General features: G+C 55.8%; 1 protein-coding gene across 1 annotated transcript in view; it reads left to right on the top strand.

Moving 5' to 3' along the window:
- The window catches only part of DNAH2 (dynein axonemal heavy chain 2), a 101,596-nt gene that overhangs the window by 68,918 nt on the left and 15,879 nt on the right, over positions 1-16,799 (top strand). The window contains exons 50-65 of the mRNA XM_040452939.1: positions 5-237; positions 474-613; positions 2,188-2,320; positions 2,419-2,558; positions 4,099-4,309; positions 4,540-4,656; positions 4,842-4,983; positions 5,734-5,903; positions 6,016-6,132; positions 14,588-14,752; positions 15,307-15,432; positions 15,599-15,747; positions 15,819-15,885; positions 16,035-16,185; positions 16,415-16,563; positions 16,756-16,796. Of these exons, the coding sequence (XP_040308873.1) occupies positions 5-237; positions 474-613; positions 2,188-2,320; positions 2,419-2,558; positions 4,099-4,309; positions 4,540-4,656; positions 4,842-4,983; positions 5,734-5,903; positions 6,016-6,132; positions 14,588-14,752; positions 15,307-15,432; positions 15,599-15,747; positions 15,819-15,885; positions 16,035-16,185; positions 16,415-16,563; positions 16,756-16,796 (2,251 nt within the window). The remainder of the gene's footprint in view (positions 1-4; positions 238-473; positions 614-2,187; positions 2,321-2,418; positions 2,559-4,098; positions 4,310-4,539; positions 4,657-4,841; positions 4,984-5,733; positions 5,904-6,015; positions 6,133-14,587; positions 14,753-15,306; positions 15,433-15,598; positions 15,748-15,818; positions 15,886-16,034; positions 16,186-16,414; positions 16,564-16,755; positions 16,797-16,799) is intronic.

Here is a 16,799-nt window from a genome sequence, read left to right as displayed (position 1 = left end):
AAAGGGGGTACAAGGGACGGGATGGCGAGTCTGAAGTCCGTCTGTCCCCCCTCCCTCCTGCCCTCTTCTGGCCCAGATATCAAGCGTCTATACCGCCAGGCGGGGGTAGAGCTCAAGCCCACGTCCTTCCTCTTCGTGGACACCCAGATTGCGGATGAGTCGTTCCTGGAGGACATCAACAACGTCCTGAGCTCGGGCGAGGTCCCCAATCTCTACAAGACTGATGAATTTGAAGAGGTTTGAACCTTTCCCTACCCTCCACCAGCTTGAAGAAGCGCAGATCCCAGAATGTGCTCCCTCGGGGCCCTCTGTCCGTCCCTCCCCCGCGTCAGGGGCGAGAGCCGCTCCTCCTCCGTCACCCCCAAGTGGCTTTAAAAGCCGCACCCCGTCCCGTCCGCCCAGCCTCGGCCCCCACCCCTCCGACTCTGCCTCGGGAACCGTGGCTCCCCCAAGCGCGCCTGGCTTCCATGCAGATCCAGACGCTCATCTCGGAGCAGGCCAAGGCCGAGCAGGTGCCCCAGTCCTCCGACAGCCTCTTCGCCTACCTCATTGAGCGCGTGCGCGACAACCTGCACATTGTTCTCTGCCTCAGCCCCGTGGGCAACTCCTTCAGGTGAATCCGGGGACAGCCTCTCCCTGCCTGTCTGTCCTGCCCCCCCCCCCCCTCCCCCCCCGCCCCTTCTGGGGTTCTGGGTTCCTGGCTAGCCCGCCCTACCCGCCCTAGACCTCGGCTCCTTTCAGGTTATTCCTGCTGCTACATGGGAGTTGTCTGCTCCCTTGTGCTGTGACTGCATCGTTTCGTTGTCACTTTGTTTTGTTTTGTTTTGTTTTAACATTAAAGAAAAAAACTTTTTAACGTTTATTTTTGAGAGAGACAAAGACAGGGCACGAGCGGGGGAGGGACAGAGAGCGAGGGAGACACAGAATCCAAAGCAGGCTCCAGGCTCTGAGCCGTCAGCACAGAGCCAGACGCGGGGCTTGAACCCACCAACCATTGAGATCATAACCTGAGCCAAAGTTGGACGCTCAACCGACTGAACCACCCAGGTGCCCCTGTTTTAAAATTTTTAATCATGATTTTAAAAATGCAAAATTACATACAATTTGCCATCATCACCGGTTTTCGGGTGTAGGGCACAGTGTCATTAAGCATATTCACATCAGTGTGTGACAGATTTCTAGAACTTTCTCACCTTGCAAAATTGAAACTCTACACCTGTTGAATAATCCCCCATTTCTCCACACACCACCCCCGCCCACTCCCCGCCCCGACCTCTGACAACCACTGACCCCTTTCTGTTTCTGTGAGTGACTAATCTAGATACCTCCCGTAAGTGGAGTCATACAGTTTTTGTCTTTGTCTATCTCGCTTGTTTCACTCAGCTCAGAGTTCTCAAGCTTCATCCATTCCTTCACCCAAGGAAGTCAGAACTTCCTTACTGTTTAAGGCTGAGTAATAGTCCGTTATGTGTATATGCCATGGTTTGCTTACCCATTCTTGGCATGACCGGGTTTTAAGGGCATCAGAGAGGAGGAGGGAGACAGAATTGTATGGAGAGGCCATTTGGGCCACCCTTTTGTTTGGTTTTATATTAATGGTATTACTGTGCCAGGCACTGCGCTAAGCATTTTACACGTGTCGCCTCCCTGAGTCAGCTAACAGCCCTGGTTGGTATTCCTGTTGTTCCCGTTTTATTTATTTATTTATTTATTTAAAAATTTTTAACGTTTATTTATTTCTGAGACAGGGAGAGACAGAGCATGAACAGGGGAGGGTCAGAGAGAGGGAGACACAGAATATGAAGCAGGCTCCAGGCTCTGAGCTGTCAGCACAGATCCCCGACACGGGGCTAGAACTCACGGACCATGAGATCGTGACCTGAGCCGAAGTCGGCCGCCCAACCGACTGAGCCACTCAGACGCCCCGTTGTTCCCATTTTAGAGATGAGGAAAGTGATGTTCCCTTGCTCAAGAGCCACAGCTGGGTGTGAACCAGGCCGTCTGTCCCTAAATGCTACACTGAGCCAGCTCTGAGGGGAGCCGGACCTGGACGGGTGGTGGGGGGGACACAGGAGCATGAGGAGGGGACACGTGGGTTTCTGGAAAGCGGTCGGACCCGTGAGGGAGCCAGGAGCTGGAGGCTGCCTCTCTGGAGGGGACTGACCTCTTCTCGAAACCCGTCACCAGGAACTGGATCCGCCAGTACCCGGCCCTGGTGAACTGCACCACCATCAACTGGTTCTCCGAGTGGCCCCACGAGGCCCTGCTGGAGGTGGCCGAGAAGTACCTCCAAGGAGTGGACCTGGGCACAGAGGAGAATGTGAGGCCCTCCCCACACGCCCAGCCCCGACCTCCCTCCCGTGTCCCTTCTCTAAGTGCCTTCACTGTCCGTCTTGCATCCTTTTCCGTGGGCCTCAGATCCACAGGAAGGTGGCCAAGATCTTTGTCACCATGCACTGGTCCGTGGGGCGGTACTCCCAGAAGATGTTGCTGGAGCTGCGGAGATACAACTATGTCACACCCACCAACTACCTGGAGCTCGTGTCGGGATATAAGAAGTATGGAGAAGAGTGGGGGAGGGCGGGGAGGGCCAGGGAGCTTGGTAGCTTTTGAGGGCGATGGGCCGAATGATGTAATGGGAAAGATCCAGGAGCCAGCCCCCCCCACCGGGGCTGGCTCCACGATCCAGGTGCTGACCCTGGAAGGCAGGGATGTGGGGTGGGGGTCTCCTCCTGTGCAGGGAGTTAACAAAAGAGAGACGGGGTTCCCTGGGTGCAGGGCCGTTTCCAGAGCCCTCTGGCCTCGCCTCTTCCCTACACCCTCTCTGTCCTTATTTCTGGAACGATGTGTCTTTTTCCAACCTCAGTACAATGGGGACATCGCCGTATATACCAATGATATGTGTGTCAGCCCTGAATGTTTTCTAGACTTTCTACCCTCCTCAAGAATTATATATTCATTTATTAAGTCATATTGAGTATCTTTTTATGTACCCGACGCAATAATAGTCTGCCTTGAAAGATGTAAAAGAAATGTCAAAAAAAGGCTCCCCTTATTTATTAGATTCAGTGTTTTGATCAAGGTGAAGGACAAGCCATTTGTGAAAAGAGCGGTCATCCTCATTCATTCATTCATTCGTTCGTTCATTCCTTCCACACATATTTTCGAGCATCTGCCACGTGACACTCACTGTTCTAGGCACTTGCAGCGGTTGGCAAAGTCAAGTCCTGGCCTTCCCTTGGCGCCCAGGCTTCCAGCCTGTTTACTGTTTGCCCAGACATTATGCTAAGCCTTTGATGCACATTTCCTCGCTCGGTCCAGAAAATAATCCTGCACAGATGCTATTTTTTTTTTTTTTTTGGTCTGTATAACATTCAAAACTTTGAGTAAGCTGCTAACATTTAAAATGGGAGGCTTAGAAAAATCCGGATTTCCAGGTTTTCTTTAAAAATGAGACATTTCGGGGCACCTGGGTGGTTCCGCTGGTTGAGGGCGCGACTCTTGATTTCGGCTCAAGTCACGATCTCATGGTTCAAGAGATTGAGCCCTGAGTCGGGCTCTGTGCTGACAGCATGGAGCCTGCTTGGGATTCATTCTCTCTCTCTCTCTCTCTCTCTCTCTCTCTCTCTCTCTCTCTCTCTTCCCCCGTCCCCTGCTGGTACACGCGTGCTGTCTCTCTCTCTCAAAATAAATAAAAAAAAAAAATCACGCACTGTGGCAATACGGAGCCCACATTCCTTCCCACGTGGGGAAACCAGGGTGGAGATGGGTGAGAGGTGGTCACCCCCTTGGGACAGGCTTGTGTCATCTGGTTCACCGCAGCCCCCTGCTTGCTGCGCACGGGGTTGGGGGGGGGCAGTGGAAGAGCCTCAAGTAGGGACACGGCGATGACAACAGTGTCTAACAAGCTGCTTTGACAGTGGTGCGTGGAATAAATCAGAGGGATGAGGGTCTGGAAGCAGGAAAGCCAGCTGGGAAGCTGTTAGCAGGGACTGAGGCGGGAAATGCTAAAAACCTGACTGTGGTGGCGGTGGTAACAGGCGGGAAGGGCGGGGGTGCCCAGCCTCCCCAGGCACCTTACCCTACTCTGCGCCCCAGGTTGCTGGGAGAGAAGCAGCAGGAGCTGCTGAGCCAGGCCAACAAGCTGCGGACGGGATTGTTTAAGATCGACGAGACCAGGGAGAAGGTGGAGGTGATGTCCCTGGAGCTGGAGGAGGCCAAGAAGAAGGTGGCCGAGTTCCAGAAGCAGTGTGAGGAGTACCTGGTCATCATTGTGCAGCAGAAGCGGGAAGCAGATGAGCAGCAGAAGGTGGGGGGGGGGGGCGGTGTCCCTGTGCCCGGGTTCTGCCCCCCCACGCACCCCACCACTAGTGACCAGGGGGCAGGGGCTGCCCGGGGCACCGTCAGCGACTGTGTCAGGGGACGCGGTGCCCCTCGCATCTTCTTTAACCTTATCTCTGATCACTGTCGCTCCCCTGACACTGGCCCCCTACTCTCGCCCAGGGCGAAGACAAAACCCTGCCCCCTGTGCCTCCCTAGGCCGTGACAGCCAATAGTGAGAAGATCGCAATCGAGGAAGTCAAGTGCCAGGCACTGGCCGACAATGCCCAGAAGGATCTAGAAGAGGCGTTGCCAGCCCTGGAAGAAGCCATGCGGGTACGAAGGCCCAGGGAAGGGAGTGGGACACAGCCTTCTGTGTCCTTGAAGTCCCTGGGGATGTGGGAGGAAGAGGGCGTCTCGGTGGGGTCTCGTCCCCCCCCCCCCCCCCCCCGCCCCGTCAAGCGCCTGTCCCGCCCCCTGAGTTGCACGGCCCTGCTCCCTGAGCGAGTCCCTTTGCCCAGGCTCTGGAGTCTCTGAACAAGAAGGACATAGGAGAGATCAAGTCTTACGGACGGCCCCCCGCCCAAGTGGAGATGGTCATGCAGGCAGTCATGATTCTTCGAGGCAACGAGCCCACCTGGGCGGAGGCCAAGAGGCAGCTAGGTAAGCTAGAGACCCAAGGCGCACTCAGCGCCAGTTCGCCCCGTGCCTCTCAATCGTCTGCCGTGCGCCAGGAGCTAGGAGAGGCGGAGACGAACGAGGCATCGAACCGACGCTCCAGGGCAGGTGGAGCCTCATACGAAAGAGGAGACGTAAAGATCAGTCAAGATTCTTTGGCTGTAAGGAACAGAAAACAGCTCCCCTTCATTTAAGAAAAAAAAAAAAAAAAAAAAAAAAAATAATAATAAAATAAAATAAAATTGAAGATACGGGACCATATCCCGGAATCCAAAGAAAGGCAGGAATCCCTCTGGGGCCCTCAAAAGCATGAGAGTCAGAAAATGCGAAACAAGGGTCTTTGTGTTTCGTTCTCGTGGTTTTCGCGGCTTTGCGCTCCCTTGGCGGAATAAAGTCTGCGGGCCCTAGTTCAGCGACCCCTGCCCTGACGAGAATGTGCAAAGAGTGGGGAAGTAATGATGTGTGTGTGTTGGGGCAGGGACTTGGCCCAGGGCGTCTGAGGTAGGTGGCCGGTGGGAGATGGGGCTGGGAAGACTGTAGGGCGTCCTGGGGGCTTGGAGGTTCTGGGGAGGGAGGTGAGGGCCGCGGGAGGAAGTGTTCTGGGCTGGGGAGCCAAGCCCTGGGGTGGGGGTGGGGGTGGGGGTGGGGGCAGGAACCGCGCCCAAGCAGTGGAGGCGAGGCCTGGAGGAGGAGGGTCAGGCCCTCTGGCTGAGGCCCCCGGTTTCCATCCCACAGGGGAGCAGAACTTCATCAAGTCACTGATCCACTTTGATAAAGACAACATCTCAGACAAGGTTCTGAAGAAGATCGGGGCCTACTGCGCCCAGCCCGACTTCCAGCCCGACATCATCGGCCGGGTCTCGCTGGCGGCCAAGTCCCTGTGCATGTGGGTGCGGGCCATGGAGGTGAGCGGGGGCGCGGGCGGGAAGCGGGGCGGGAGCCCCGGGCTGGGGTGGGGGGGAAGCCCCGGGCGGAGGAGGGGGCAGCGGCCGCTGCAGCCGGACTGTCTCCCCGCAGCTGTACGGGCGGCTGTACCGCGTGGTGGAGCCCAAGCGGGTCAGGATGAACGTGGCCTTGGCCCAGCTTCAGGAGAAGCAAGCCGCGCTGGCTGAGGCCCAGGAGAAGCTGCGGGAGGTGAGCCTCGCCTCGCCTCGCGCCCGTCTTTTCCGTGCGGTCCCTCTCCCCAGTTCCCGGGATGCTCCGTTGCCATTGATTTCTCCCCTCCTCCCCTCTGCCTTCCAGTCCCGTCCGCCTCCTGCTCTGGGCCCTTCCAGACTGGCTGCCTCTGGCTTAGAAGCTGAGCCCCCCCACCCCCCCGGCCACCCATGGAGGGTTACAAAGGCACTTCCCTTCCCAACTCGACTCGGAGCTGGTGGGCTCTCTCGTGGGCTTTGGGGCCGGGCCCGGAGATGGGTTAAGTGATGAAATCCGGGTGGCAAATCGGTGTTTGCCAGGGCAGGGGGACAGGGCAAGAGTGTGACGCGGGGGCCGCAGGCCGGGAAGACTGTGCTTGGCTGGGGGTGGGGCCGCGCTGGAGGGAGAGGGAGTTCCTCACTGGGAGCGGGCTGGACACCCGCAAGGTGACTTCCTCCAAGACATGGGGACAAGTGGGGCGCCCCGGGGGCTCAGTCGGTTGAGCATCTGACTCTTGAGCTCGGCTCAGCTGTCCGTCAGCGGGCCCTGAGTTCAAGCCCCACGTCGAGCTCCACGCTGGGCGTAAACCCTACTTAAGAAGGACGTGCGGGTGAACGGCTCCCGCAGGCAGGGTGCAGAGTGCTATTATCAGGAGTCCGAGAGTCTCCTCGCGTATCCGGTACGTTTTCCACCCCTGCTTCGATAGGATTTCATATCCACGCGGGGCGAAATTCAGAAGGTAGAAAGAGCAGCCTGCGAGACGCCTCCCTCTCACCCCCTGCTGCCCTTCCTTGGAAACAGCCTCTCTCACAACTTCTTGTGTGTCCGCCCAGGGGCGTCCACGCTCAGATAAGGAAGTGATTTTCATTTCTGTACCTGAGCTCGTTCCATTCTGGTACCTCGTGAGCTGGTGCTGCCCTTGGACCCTGCGGGCGGTGCGCCCTGGCTTGTGTGGCCGTTCCCCTTTCTGACGGGCAGATGCGTCGTTTCCAAGCTCCAGATCTGATGCGATCTTTGGCCGTATGGAGGCCTTTGAGTTTTTATACGGCCAAAGCCGGTCACACCATTTCTGGACGTTTCACCCGCCACCACGTGTGGACAGCACACAGGTCTAATGTCCTCAGATCAGATGAGGACCCTGAGGTTTAGCGAGATGAAGGGACTTTCGAGGTGCCGGCAGAGCTGGGCTGGAGCCCACGCTGCCTGACCCCAAGCCCCGCACGTCCCCGTCTTTACTGCCAAGTGCAGCGGCCCTCGGGGCCTCTTCCGACCCCTTCTGTGCAGAAGCAGCCAGGCCAGGCGAGGGGGCTTCTGTCCTCACGCCCTCCTTCCCTGCCCTGTCCCTGCGGCCGCCATTACCCCCCCCAGCCTCTCACAGGCCAGTCACCCTTTCACTGTCTCTTTTGAGAGTGAACAATCCAGGGCTGGCGATTGGTTTGGGAAGGTTTCTCACCCCTGGATGGTTCCTATCCTGGGACAAATAATTACGTGTGACAAGTGGGGCCGTGGGGTCGGCTGCCGACAGCATCATTCACCGGAGAGTGGTTGTAGAGCACCCCACGTTAGGTCTCTTGAGAGCCCCTAGCCGGTAAGAGGAAGCAGACGGGCACCCCAGCTTTGCCCTCTGCCTCTGAAAAGGCTGTGGAGTGTCAGAGGGAAACGTACCTTTCGACAGGGCAGGCCTGCCTCCCCGCCCATTTGCAGGTGGCCCCGAGCCGATGCGGGGCTCCCCCACAGACCGGCCGGTACACATCTCTGGCAGAGCCTGAGCATTTTGTAAAAGGCGAAAGATTTATGCGATCTGAAGAGAAACCAGAGTATAAGCCTGAGCATTTTGAAAGCATTTTGAAAACTTCCAAGTCGGAGCCAGCCGGGGGTGGGAGAGCCTGTACTCAGTGCCAGGGCCCAGCGGTTTGGAAAGTGGCCCCGAGCTCAACTACATCGCTTATCAACTCAAATCTGGAGTAAATAGTTACTCACTTGCTGGGGACCCTGAAAATATATTTTCCCGGTTCTGACAGGCAGCAAGGGTTACAAACCACTGGCTTAGAAATTGTCTCGGGCACCTGGGTGGCTCAGTCGGTGAAGCATCTGACTCTTGACTTCAGCTCAGGCCACGATCTCCTCGTTCGTGAGATTGAGCCACGCGTTGGGCTCTGTGCTGACAACGCAGAGCCTGCTTGGGATTCTATTTTCTCTCTGTCCTTCCCCTGTACATGCCTGCTCGCTCTCTCTCTCTCTCTCTCTCTCTCCCCCTCCCCCCCCCCCCCCCCCACTCGTGCTCTCTTTCTGTCTCTAAATAAATAAATTAAAAAAAAAAAAAAAAAAAGGAATTGCCCCAGAAGGCCCTGAAATGGGCCAAAACAGAAGCCTAATCTACTGAACATTCACCTTCTTTCTCTCTCGCATCCCAGTCCTGGTCGTCACATCATCCCGAATAGCGTATCGCAGGCCGTGTGCCGAGACCGTGGGATGGCAGCCAAATGCTACAGAGTAATGACACACACAGATTCCACACATTTGACTACGACCCTGAGGGAGGGTGTTAAATTTCAAAGGTTAAGTCCCTGAGTAAACTAAAGTCCAAGTAAATTAAAATCTGAAAGCAAATCATCCTGCTTTTTCAGAGTTAAAAATCAAGAAGCCAACATTCTCAAGTCAAAGTCCCCAAACCATCCAGTCTCTTATTCTGCTCGGTCTCAGCTGTGCCCTCAGTATCTGGGGAGAATCTGTTTCCTTAAGCTGCGGCCAGGACGGGCTGTCAGTCCCTGGAAACGGATGTCATTCCTGTGGGACCTCAGAGCCTGCAGCGGCTCCAAATCCTGTCTCTTGTGAGCATCATTTGAAATTCTAAAAAGATTCAAGGGGCGCCTGCGTGGCTTAGTAGGTTAAGCATCCGACTCGATTTCAGCTCAGGTCATGATCTCAGGGTTTGTGAGTTCGAGCCCCGCGTCGGGCTCTGTGTGCTGACAGTGCAGAGCCTGCTGGGGATTCTCTCTTTCCCTCTCTCTCTCTCTGCCCCTCCCCTGCTTGCACGCTTGTGCTCTTTCTCCAATAAACTTAAAAAAGAAAAAAAAAAAAAAAGGCCCAGGAGTTAACATACAGGATTTACAGACAAAATTACACTCCCAGGAAGCAACAATTCTTGTTGCTCCAGAGACCACGGTGAACACTCAGTGGTGTTTGCGGGAATGAGGACACGTGGAGAAAAGCTTGGTTTTTAGCTTCACCAGAATGGCGGTTATCTGGAAATCACGACCTGTGAGTTTATGTCAAACTGCGGAGACACCCTCCCACGATAGATTAATATGAGATACGATCCAACCAAAAAGCATTTACCGTGCTGGGGGCAGGTTGGAAGCCCACACGTGTGTATGTATTTCTTGGAGAGGGCAGTTATTGTGGCTAAAATACACGTAAGTTTTGCCACTGTAAACCCACCGTCGCCCATCGTGAAGTGTGGGATTAGGGAGCATTAAGATGTCCCCCATGTTGTGAAGCCACATGGAAACCCCAAACAGAAATCCCGGCTGTGTCCTTTCAAGTATCTGACCCTCCCCCCCACCCCCACCCCCGCCGTGAACACCACGTCCCCCGCTCTGTGTCGTGACCAGGCGCGGTCACCCCACATCGCGGTGGCTCATGGTGCTGGCTGTCTTTGTGGAATTGCCGAGGCCCTACAAGAACCGCCTCATGGGCAAGGTTTTCACCTCGCCCCGTGCTTTTCCTAACTGGAAAGTCACCTCCAGCACATTCCTGAACCGAAGCTGCCGTTGCTGCTGCTGAAGCTTGTGCCCCAGGGAACCTGGTCAGGCACAAGTCCTCTGCCGTCCGTGTCTCAAGACGCAGCTTTTCCCTCCGGAACCCCCAAGTTGTTCCGGCATGCTCCCTTAAGGCACAGATAATACTTGCACGCCACCTGCCCTGTGTCACCGGGAATCTCAGAACGGAACCCCTCCCTTGTCCCAAGGCTGTGGATGAGCCACGATTGCCTCCTTAGCCCTGAATTTAAATTTAAATAAAATGAGACAGCTGCTCTAGTGCCACGCAGGCTTGGCCAAAGCCATTGAAAGCTAGAACCCATAGTACACGCAGAATGTACAGTCTTGCCGTTGAAAACCAGCAAATGTCATCGTCCAGCCATCAGTGCCCGGAAACTCCCCGACTTCAAGCTGGTCGGCGTGTTGGCCGCTTCTGTGCCGAGGCCACGGCGGACCTCATCCTGCGGCCACCCTCCAGCCCAAGCCCAGTGTCCACGAGGCTGCTCTGTTTCAAGCAGTCCTGCCTCTGCAGAGACGGCCACTCACTTGTGGACGAAGCCACGGTCATCTGTCAAGGTCAGAATATCACAGCGTCGGCTTAAAGCCTTTTCACCCAGGCGACAGCCAGACCACCGTAAAAATTCAGTGTGCCCAGTGGGAGCCTGTGCAAACCCTCCAAGTCAAAGCACGCGTCCATACCCCAAAGTCTGCCCTTGAGACCCCCAAGGCCCGCCCAAAGTTTCTCAGTGCGTTTCCCGGTCTGCAAATACACTCTGAAGGGATCTGCGAACTAGCAGCCTTCTGTGCCTGGGGGTTCTAAACACACTGAGATGTGAAACCAAAGGGGTTTGGCCAAAACATCACCTTCGGAGATCAGGTGGGAGGATGCGGCTGACCTTGTGGGCAGGTGGGCCCACGAGGAGTGACCCCGTCGTCAGACGGACGGACTCAGTCTTGGGCGTCGCTGGGGGGCAGAGTGGAAACGGCCTGAGCTCGGTGGAGCATTCCAGCTTATTCTTTGCTGATTTCACCAGTCAGATGAGCCACGCACCTCCCTCCGGAGAAGGAGTATGTAAAGGCGTGGTGAAAGTCTTCCCACACACAAGGGAATGGCCAAGATAAAAAAAATCATAACAAAACATGGCGCCAGAAGACACAATAAACCCGGGGATGATTCATCCTACCGAGAAGCACTTACAAAGCAAATCTAATGGAAAAATTGGTGTCATCAGAGGGTAAATAAGGAAGAAATGACACCCAGAGAGCAGAAAGAGGACGGTAAGAGAAAAATCGCAGAGAACCGGGAAGAATTCTGGGAAAACGAAAAATGATCAAAGGATGGGCTGTTTGGTAGACGGTAGAGTCAAGGAATATACACAGCCACGCCAACAAGAAACCCAAACAACATACAAGAGAGATTGGAGACACGACCCAACCGATCAGAATTTCTGCAAGACAGAAGCACAGAATCCGGGGTGATAGGAAGCTATTTCACAACCGGCTCAGTGTGCGCAGCGGCCCGTCGGCCGGCCCCCAGGCACGCACGGCACCAGCCCGGTCGTGGTCACGGAGGTGCGTGCTGTTGCACTGTTTGTGGCCTTTAACTGTTACCGTCGACCTAGAGACGGAGCGCAGAAGGCTGTGACTTCTGAGCGGGAACGTTGTTGTCAGCCTTGACAACATAAAAATGAAAGTACAGGGGCGCCTGGGTGGCTCAGTTGGTTAAGCGTCTGACCTCAGCTCAGGTCACCATCTCACAGATGGTGATTTCGAGCCCCGCATCGGGCTCTGTGCCGACGGCTCGGAGCCTGGGGCCTGCTTCGGATTCTGTGTCTCCCTCTCTCTCTGCCCCTCCCCCACTCGTGCTCTGTCTCTCTCTGTCTCTGTCTCTCTCTCCCTCAAAAATAAATGTTAAAAAAATTTTTTTTAAATCTTAAAAGTACAGCTAAAAAAAAAAAAAAACGCGGGAGCTGGGTGTCGGTGGGGGTGGGGTAAAGATTGGGCAATGCTTTTGTAGGAGATAAAGCAGGGTTTTAAGATGGTGTTCGGCGATATGAAGGTAAGGAGTTGAAGCATTCTCATGGGCAGGAACAGGAGGAGGAAGAAGTGTAGTCTGGAGGGGAGAGGGTCACCCCTGCGTCCATTGTAGCAGAGAGGCCATAGAGATAGTTTCAAACGGACGAACCAGGAAACGGCAGTATGGAATATACCTGAGCGTGTGCAAAACGCCTCTTGCGGAATATTCAAGAAGCAGGTCGCGTTGGCTACCTCGAGGAGGGAGCAGGGTGGATGGGGGGGGCGGGGCAGAGAGACTTTTCATGCCCATAATTATCCCTTTTGAATTTGTAAGTCACTTATTCACAAAGCAAACAAAATAAAAAAGAGGCAGCAGTGTACAAGGACGTTCGTTCCAGCATTGTTAGTAATAGAACATGCTGGAAAGACACACATGTCTATCAGAAGGAGGCTTGTTATATAAATTACGGTTCAGTCATTCACAAGATTATTTTGCAGCTGTTAAAGAGAATGAGGCGGCTTGGCGAGAACCGATTTGGAGACAAGAAAAAAAAGTACAGTAGTATGTTAGCATTTATCTTTATGAAAAAAAATTCATCCAAAGAGATACTTCCCGAGCGCCGGGCACTCTTCTAAGTGCAGGGATTTGGTGGCGAGCAAGGGCCTGCCTTCACCGTGCATGTATTTATTACCGGTGGACCCTACGCACGGACTGTTGTCTGGGAAGCTATAGGAGAAACGGGCTGGGGCAGGGGCACAGGCTGGGGCAGGGCTGGGGCAGGAGTGGGAAGAAGCCAGATCCTTCACCATGTGTGTTTTTTTCCCTTCTGATGTGGATTCACTCTTTACGAAAAGACATAAGAGAGAAAAATTATGCTTTAAAAAAAGACAAAGTGGCGGTGAGGTGTGATAACGGTGTTACGATCGTGGGGGAGATGTCCTTGTTTTGTTCTAGATCTGCACCGGGACGTCTTGAGGCTTGACGCTTCATGAGTCTGTAACTTCCTCTAAGACACTTTGGCAAAGAATGAAATAAGACTGGCGGAATGTTAACAACTGTTGAGTATATGTGGCGGGCGTAGAGGTATTCATTATGTGATTCTTTGTCCTAGGTTTGCAACTTTCCATAATTTTTGAGTTAAAAAGATACAAACCGCAACGAGATTAATGTATGTATAAATATGCATGTATGTATTTTAAAAATAGTAGCCTAAGCATAATATTCAGAGATAGGGAGGCCGCTGCCAGAAGGAATAAAAAGAGAAATGGTTCAAAATAATTTGCTACTGAAGAACGGGACCAGGAGTGGAAGAGGTTTTGTTATAACTCCTTTTTATCGTATTATTTAGGTCTTTAACCTTATGCATACATTTCTTGTATAAAAAATAGAAACAGTGAAGACAACACCACATGCAAAATAAGTAATGAAATCCAGAACGATCGTGGGCTGGCTGCTTCCCCACAGACACAGCTCCGCGGGAAGCCCAATTATAATCAGTGTTGCTGACGAGCCTGGACTGCGCGGGTGGGGGGGGAGGCAGTCACGTGAACCTGGCGACAGGTGGCACGCAGGGAAGACCGCTGGACAGCATGGCCTCCAGCGGGTTTAAGCCCACCTGTGCCAGTGCAAGGGCGCCCCTCTCTTTCTAGACCCCCAGCCGGTGTTTCGTCCCTGAGTGGCCCGGCTGACTCACCCCTTCGGAGTGACCCCTTCTTTCCCTGGATGTTAATACCTTCTAACATCACTACCCAGGCTTGACCTGGAAGGCGTGCTGTCACCCGAAGGTGACATTTGGGACCTCCACTTTGCCTTTTTTTTTTTTTTTTTAATGTTTATTTATTGTTAAGAAAGAGAGCGTGAGCAGGGGAGGGGCAGAGAGCAAGGGAGACACAGAATCCGGAGCAGGTTCCAGGCTCTGAGCCATCAGCACAGAGCATGACATGGGGCTCGAACCCCTGAACCGTGAGATCATGACCTGAGCTGAACCCGGATGCTTAACCGACTGAGCCACGCAGCTGCCCTGGGTGCTTTTGCTTTAAAGACAGTTTCTTGGGGAGTTAATCTATTGCGTTTCCAGGGTCTTTTGGAAGTCAACCTCAGTGGTTGGGCCCATGTCCTGCGCCCTGTGCCCTCTTTCCCACAGCCCAGATGAGGCCCGGTCATGGGCACCAGGCCAGCACGTGAACTCTGCACAGTTGGATCCCCATCCCTGTGTGGGTCCCTGCACCTGGGCCTTTGCCCCGAATGGAGTCCCTCTTCCTCTCTCCAACAGTTTCTAGATTTTTCTTTCTCTCTCGAGGTCCTGCCTTCGGGCCATGCCACACTGGCGTGGGGGTGGCAGTCGTTTCTGTGCCCTCTGAACCTCTCTTGCCAGTGGGACTCATGTGGCTTATTATGCTCCAAGGGGACTGTCTTCCTACCCGGCCTTGAGTTTCATGACAAGAAGTTTCCTGGCCCAAGAGTGGCGGAGGGGAAGGGAAAGAAGACTTCACGTCGCCACACATATTTTGTCTTGTTTTCTGTCTGAGACAGCCCTACGGGGTAGGGGTTAGCATCGTCACGTGGCACACCGGGCCACGGAGGCTCCAAGGCCTCGAAACGGCAGACGGGCCACCGGCATCCCGAGCAGCGCGGCCACAAGAGTGGCGTTTGAGCCGTTCGCTCTGGTCCCTCCCAGGTGGCTGAGAAGCTAGAGATGCTGGAGAAGCAGTACGAGGAGAAGCTGGCCCAGAAGGAGGAGCTCCGCAAGAAGTCCGAGGACATGGAAACGAAGCTGGAGCGAGCGGGCTTGCTGGTGTCAGGGCTGGCCAGCGAGAAGGCGCGCTGGGAGGAGACGGTCAAGGTGAGCTCTGGGGGCCCCGCCCGGCTCTCCTCCCTGCCCGCCAGGTCCCACAGCTCCGTCCCCTGTCAGCTGAGGGACACTCGGGGAACATGGGGACCCCCGGGTGCAGGGACATCCAGGAACGGGGGACGGGAGTTCTCCCCCCTCCTATATGGTGCGAGCAGCGGAAAGCGAGTCTGTGCCATTGAGGGGCGGCTCCCGTGTTTGCACAGGCCTGGGGAGCGAGCGCCAGGGCCTTTGCTATAGCCCACGGACTTGATGACTTTACAGAAACAGTCCCCCCCCCCCCCCCACCGCATCCTGTCTCCGCCTTTATGGAGCCCCTGGCTTCAGGAAAGGGTTAGGCCTTATCACCAGAATGTAAACAGGATCACTGTGAAAGACAGCGACTCTGAAGTGATTAGAACCAGGTTGGACTCCTCAGGGCCGAAGGTTTAGGACAAAGCGCCTCTTTGATGGAGCCAGTGTCCGGGGGGGGGGGGGGGGGAGCCCCCGCTCCCCAGTGCCCGGGGCCCTCCTTACACCCCCCTGCCCGCCCCCCACCCCCCACCCAGGGCCTGGAGGAGGATCTGGGCTACCTGGTAGGTGACTGTCTCCTGGCCGCCGCCTTCCTGTCCTACATGGGCCCCTTCCTGACCAACTACCGGGATGAGATCGTCACCCAGATATGGATCAGGAAGGTGAGGCAGGGCTGAGGTCCTCGTGAGCTCTTGGGCTCCGAGACCAGGGCTGCGGGGAGGACGGGGAGACACCCGGCGGGGGCGGGGGGGGGGGGGGGCAGGGGCCCCGGGGCGGGGAGCGGGGCTCGGGTCTCCAGGCTGACGTCCGGGGCTCTTCCCCGCCCAGATCCGGGAGCTGGAGGTGCCGTGCTCACCGCGCTTCACCTTCGATAACTTCCTGTCCAATCCTACCAAAGTTCGAGACTGGAACATCCAAGGGTTGCCCTCGGATGCCTTTTCCACAGAGAATGGCATCATCGTCACCCGAGGCAACAGGTAAGGAGGCTGCCGGGAGCGGGGGCAGGGCAAGGGCGGAGCCTGTCTTCTGACTGACCTCCCTCCTTCAGGTGGGCACTGATGATTGACCCTCAGGCCCAGGCCCTGAAGTGGATCAAGAACATGGAAGGAAACCAGGTAAAGGCTGGCGGGAGGGGCAGGGCGGGGGCTGCTCTTGGGCCCCTGGCGTGTCTTCCCAAGCCTGCCTCTTCCTGAGGCCCGACCCGGAGTCAGATTTTACTTTGGGTCCCTCAGCGTGTCTCCCGTCTCTTTCCCTTGCTCTCTAGGGCCTCCAGATTATCGACCTGCAGATGAGCAATTACCTTCAAATTCTAGAAAAGGCCATCCAGTTTGGATACCCAGTGCTGCTCCAGAACGTTCAGGAGTATCTGGACCCCACACTTAACCCTGTGCTCAACAAATCTGTAGCTCGAATCGGTGAGGGTCCAGGCTTCCTATGGGGTTGGGCTGGGGGACAAATCCTAGAGACCAGCCAGCTGGGCCACGAGGTGAGGGGTTGGGGGGGGAGGGCCGGCCCTCAGACTGTGGCCCTCCGCTCACACAGCCCCGGGCTGGGCATTAGGGCAGCTGGATGCGGGCTGGGGGCTGGGCCAGCCCACAGCTGGTCACCAGGGCTCCTTTGCCCTTGACCCTGGCCCGGCTGCAGGCGGCCGGCTGCTGATGCGCATTGCAGACAAGGAGGTGGAGTACAACAGCAACTTTCGTTTCTACATCACCACCAAGCTCTCCAACCCCCACTACAGCCCTGAGACCTCGGCCAAGACCACCATCGTCAACTTTGCTGTCAAGGAACAGGTGGGGGCGGGGGCTGCAGCCTGGACCCAGCTAGCGAGGAGCAGGAAGCACCCGGAGAGTCCAGTCGGCGGGGTGGAGACAAAGGCCCCCTGCGCTGAGCGGCAGGGGACGAGGTGGGGGGAGGCGTGACCGGGTGCCAGGGGTGTGCCGTCACCAGAGCGCGAGTCCCACCGCGCGTCCCCGTGCTCCCAGGGCCTGGAGGCTCAGCTGCTGGGCATCGTGGTCCGGAAGGAGCG

Source organism: Herpailurus yagouaroundi, unplaced genomic scaffold (genome assembly GCF_014898765.1).
Source record: "Herpailurus yagouaroundi ecotype Mexico unplaced genomic scaffold, PumYag 208, whole genome shotgun sequence".
Taxonomy (NCBI): Eukaryota; Metazoa; Chordata; class Mammalia; order Carnivora; family Felidae; genus Herpailurus; species Herpailurus yagouaroundi.
This window is presented reverse-complemented; position numbering and strand designations above follow the sequence as displayed.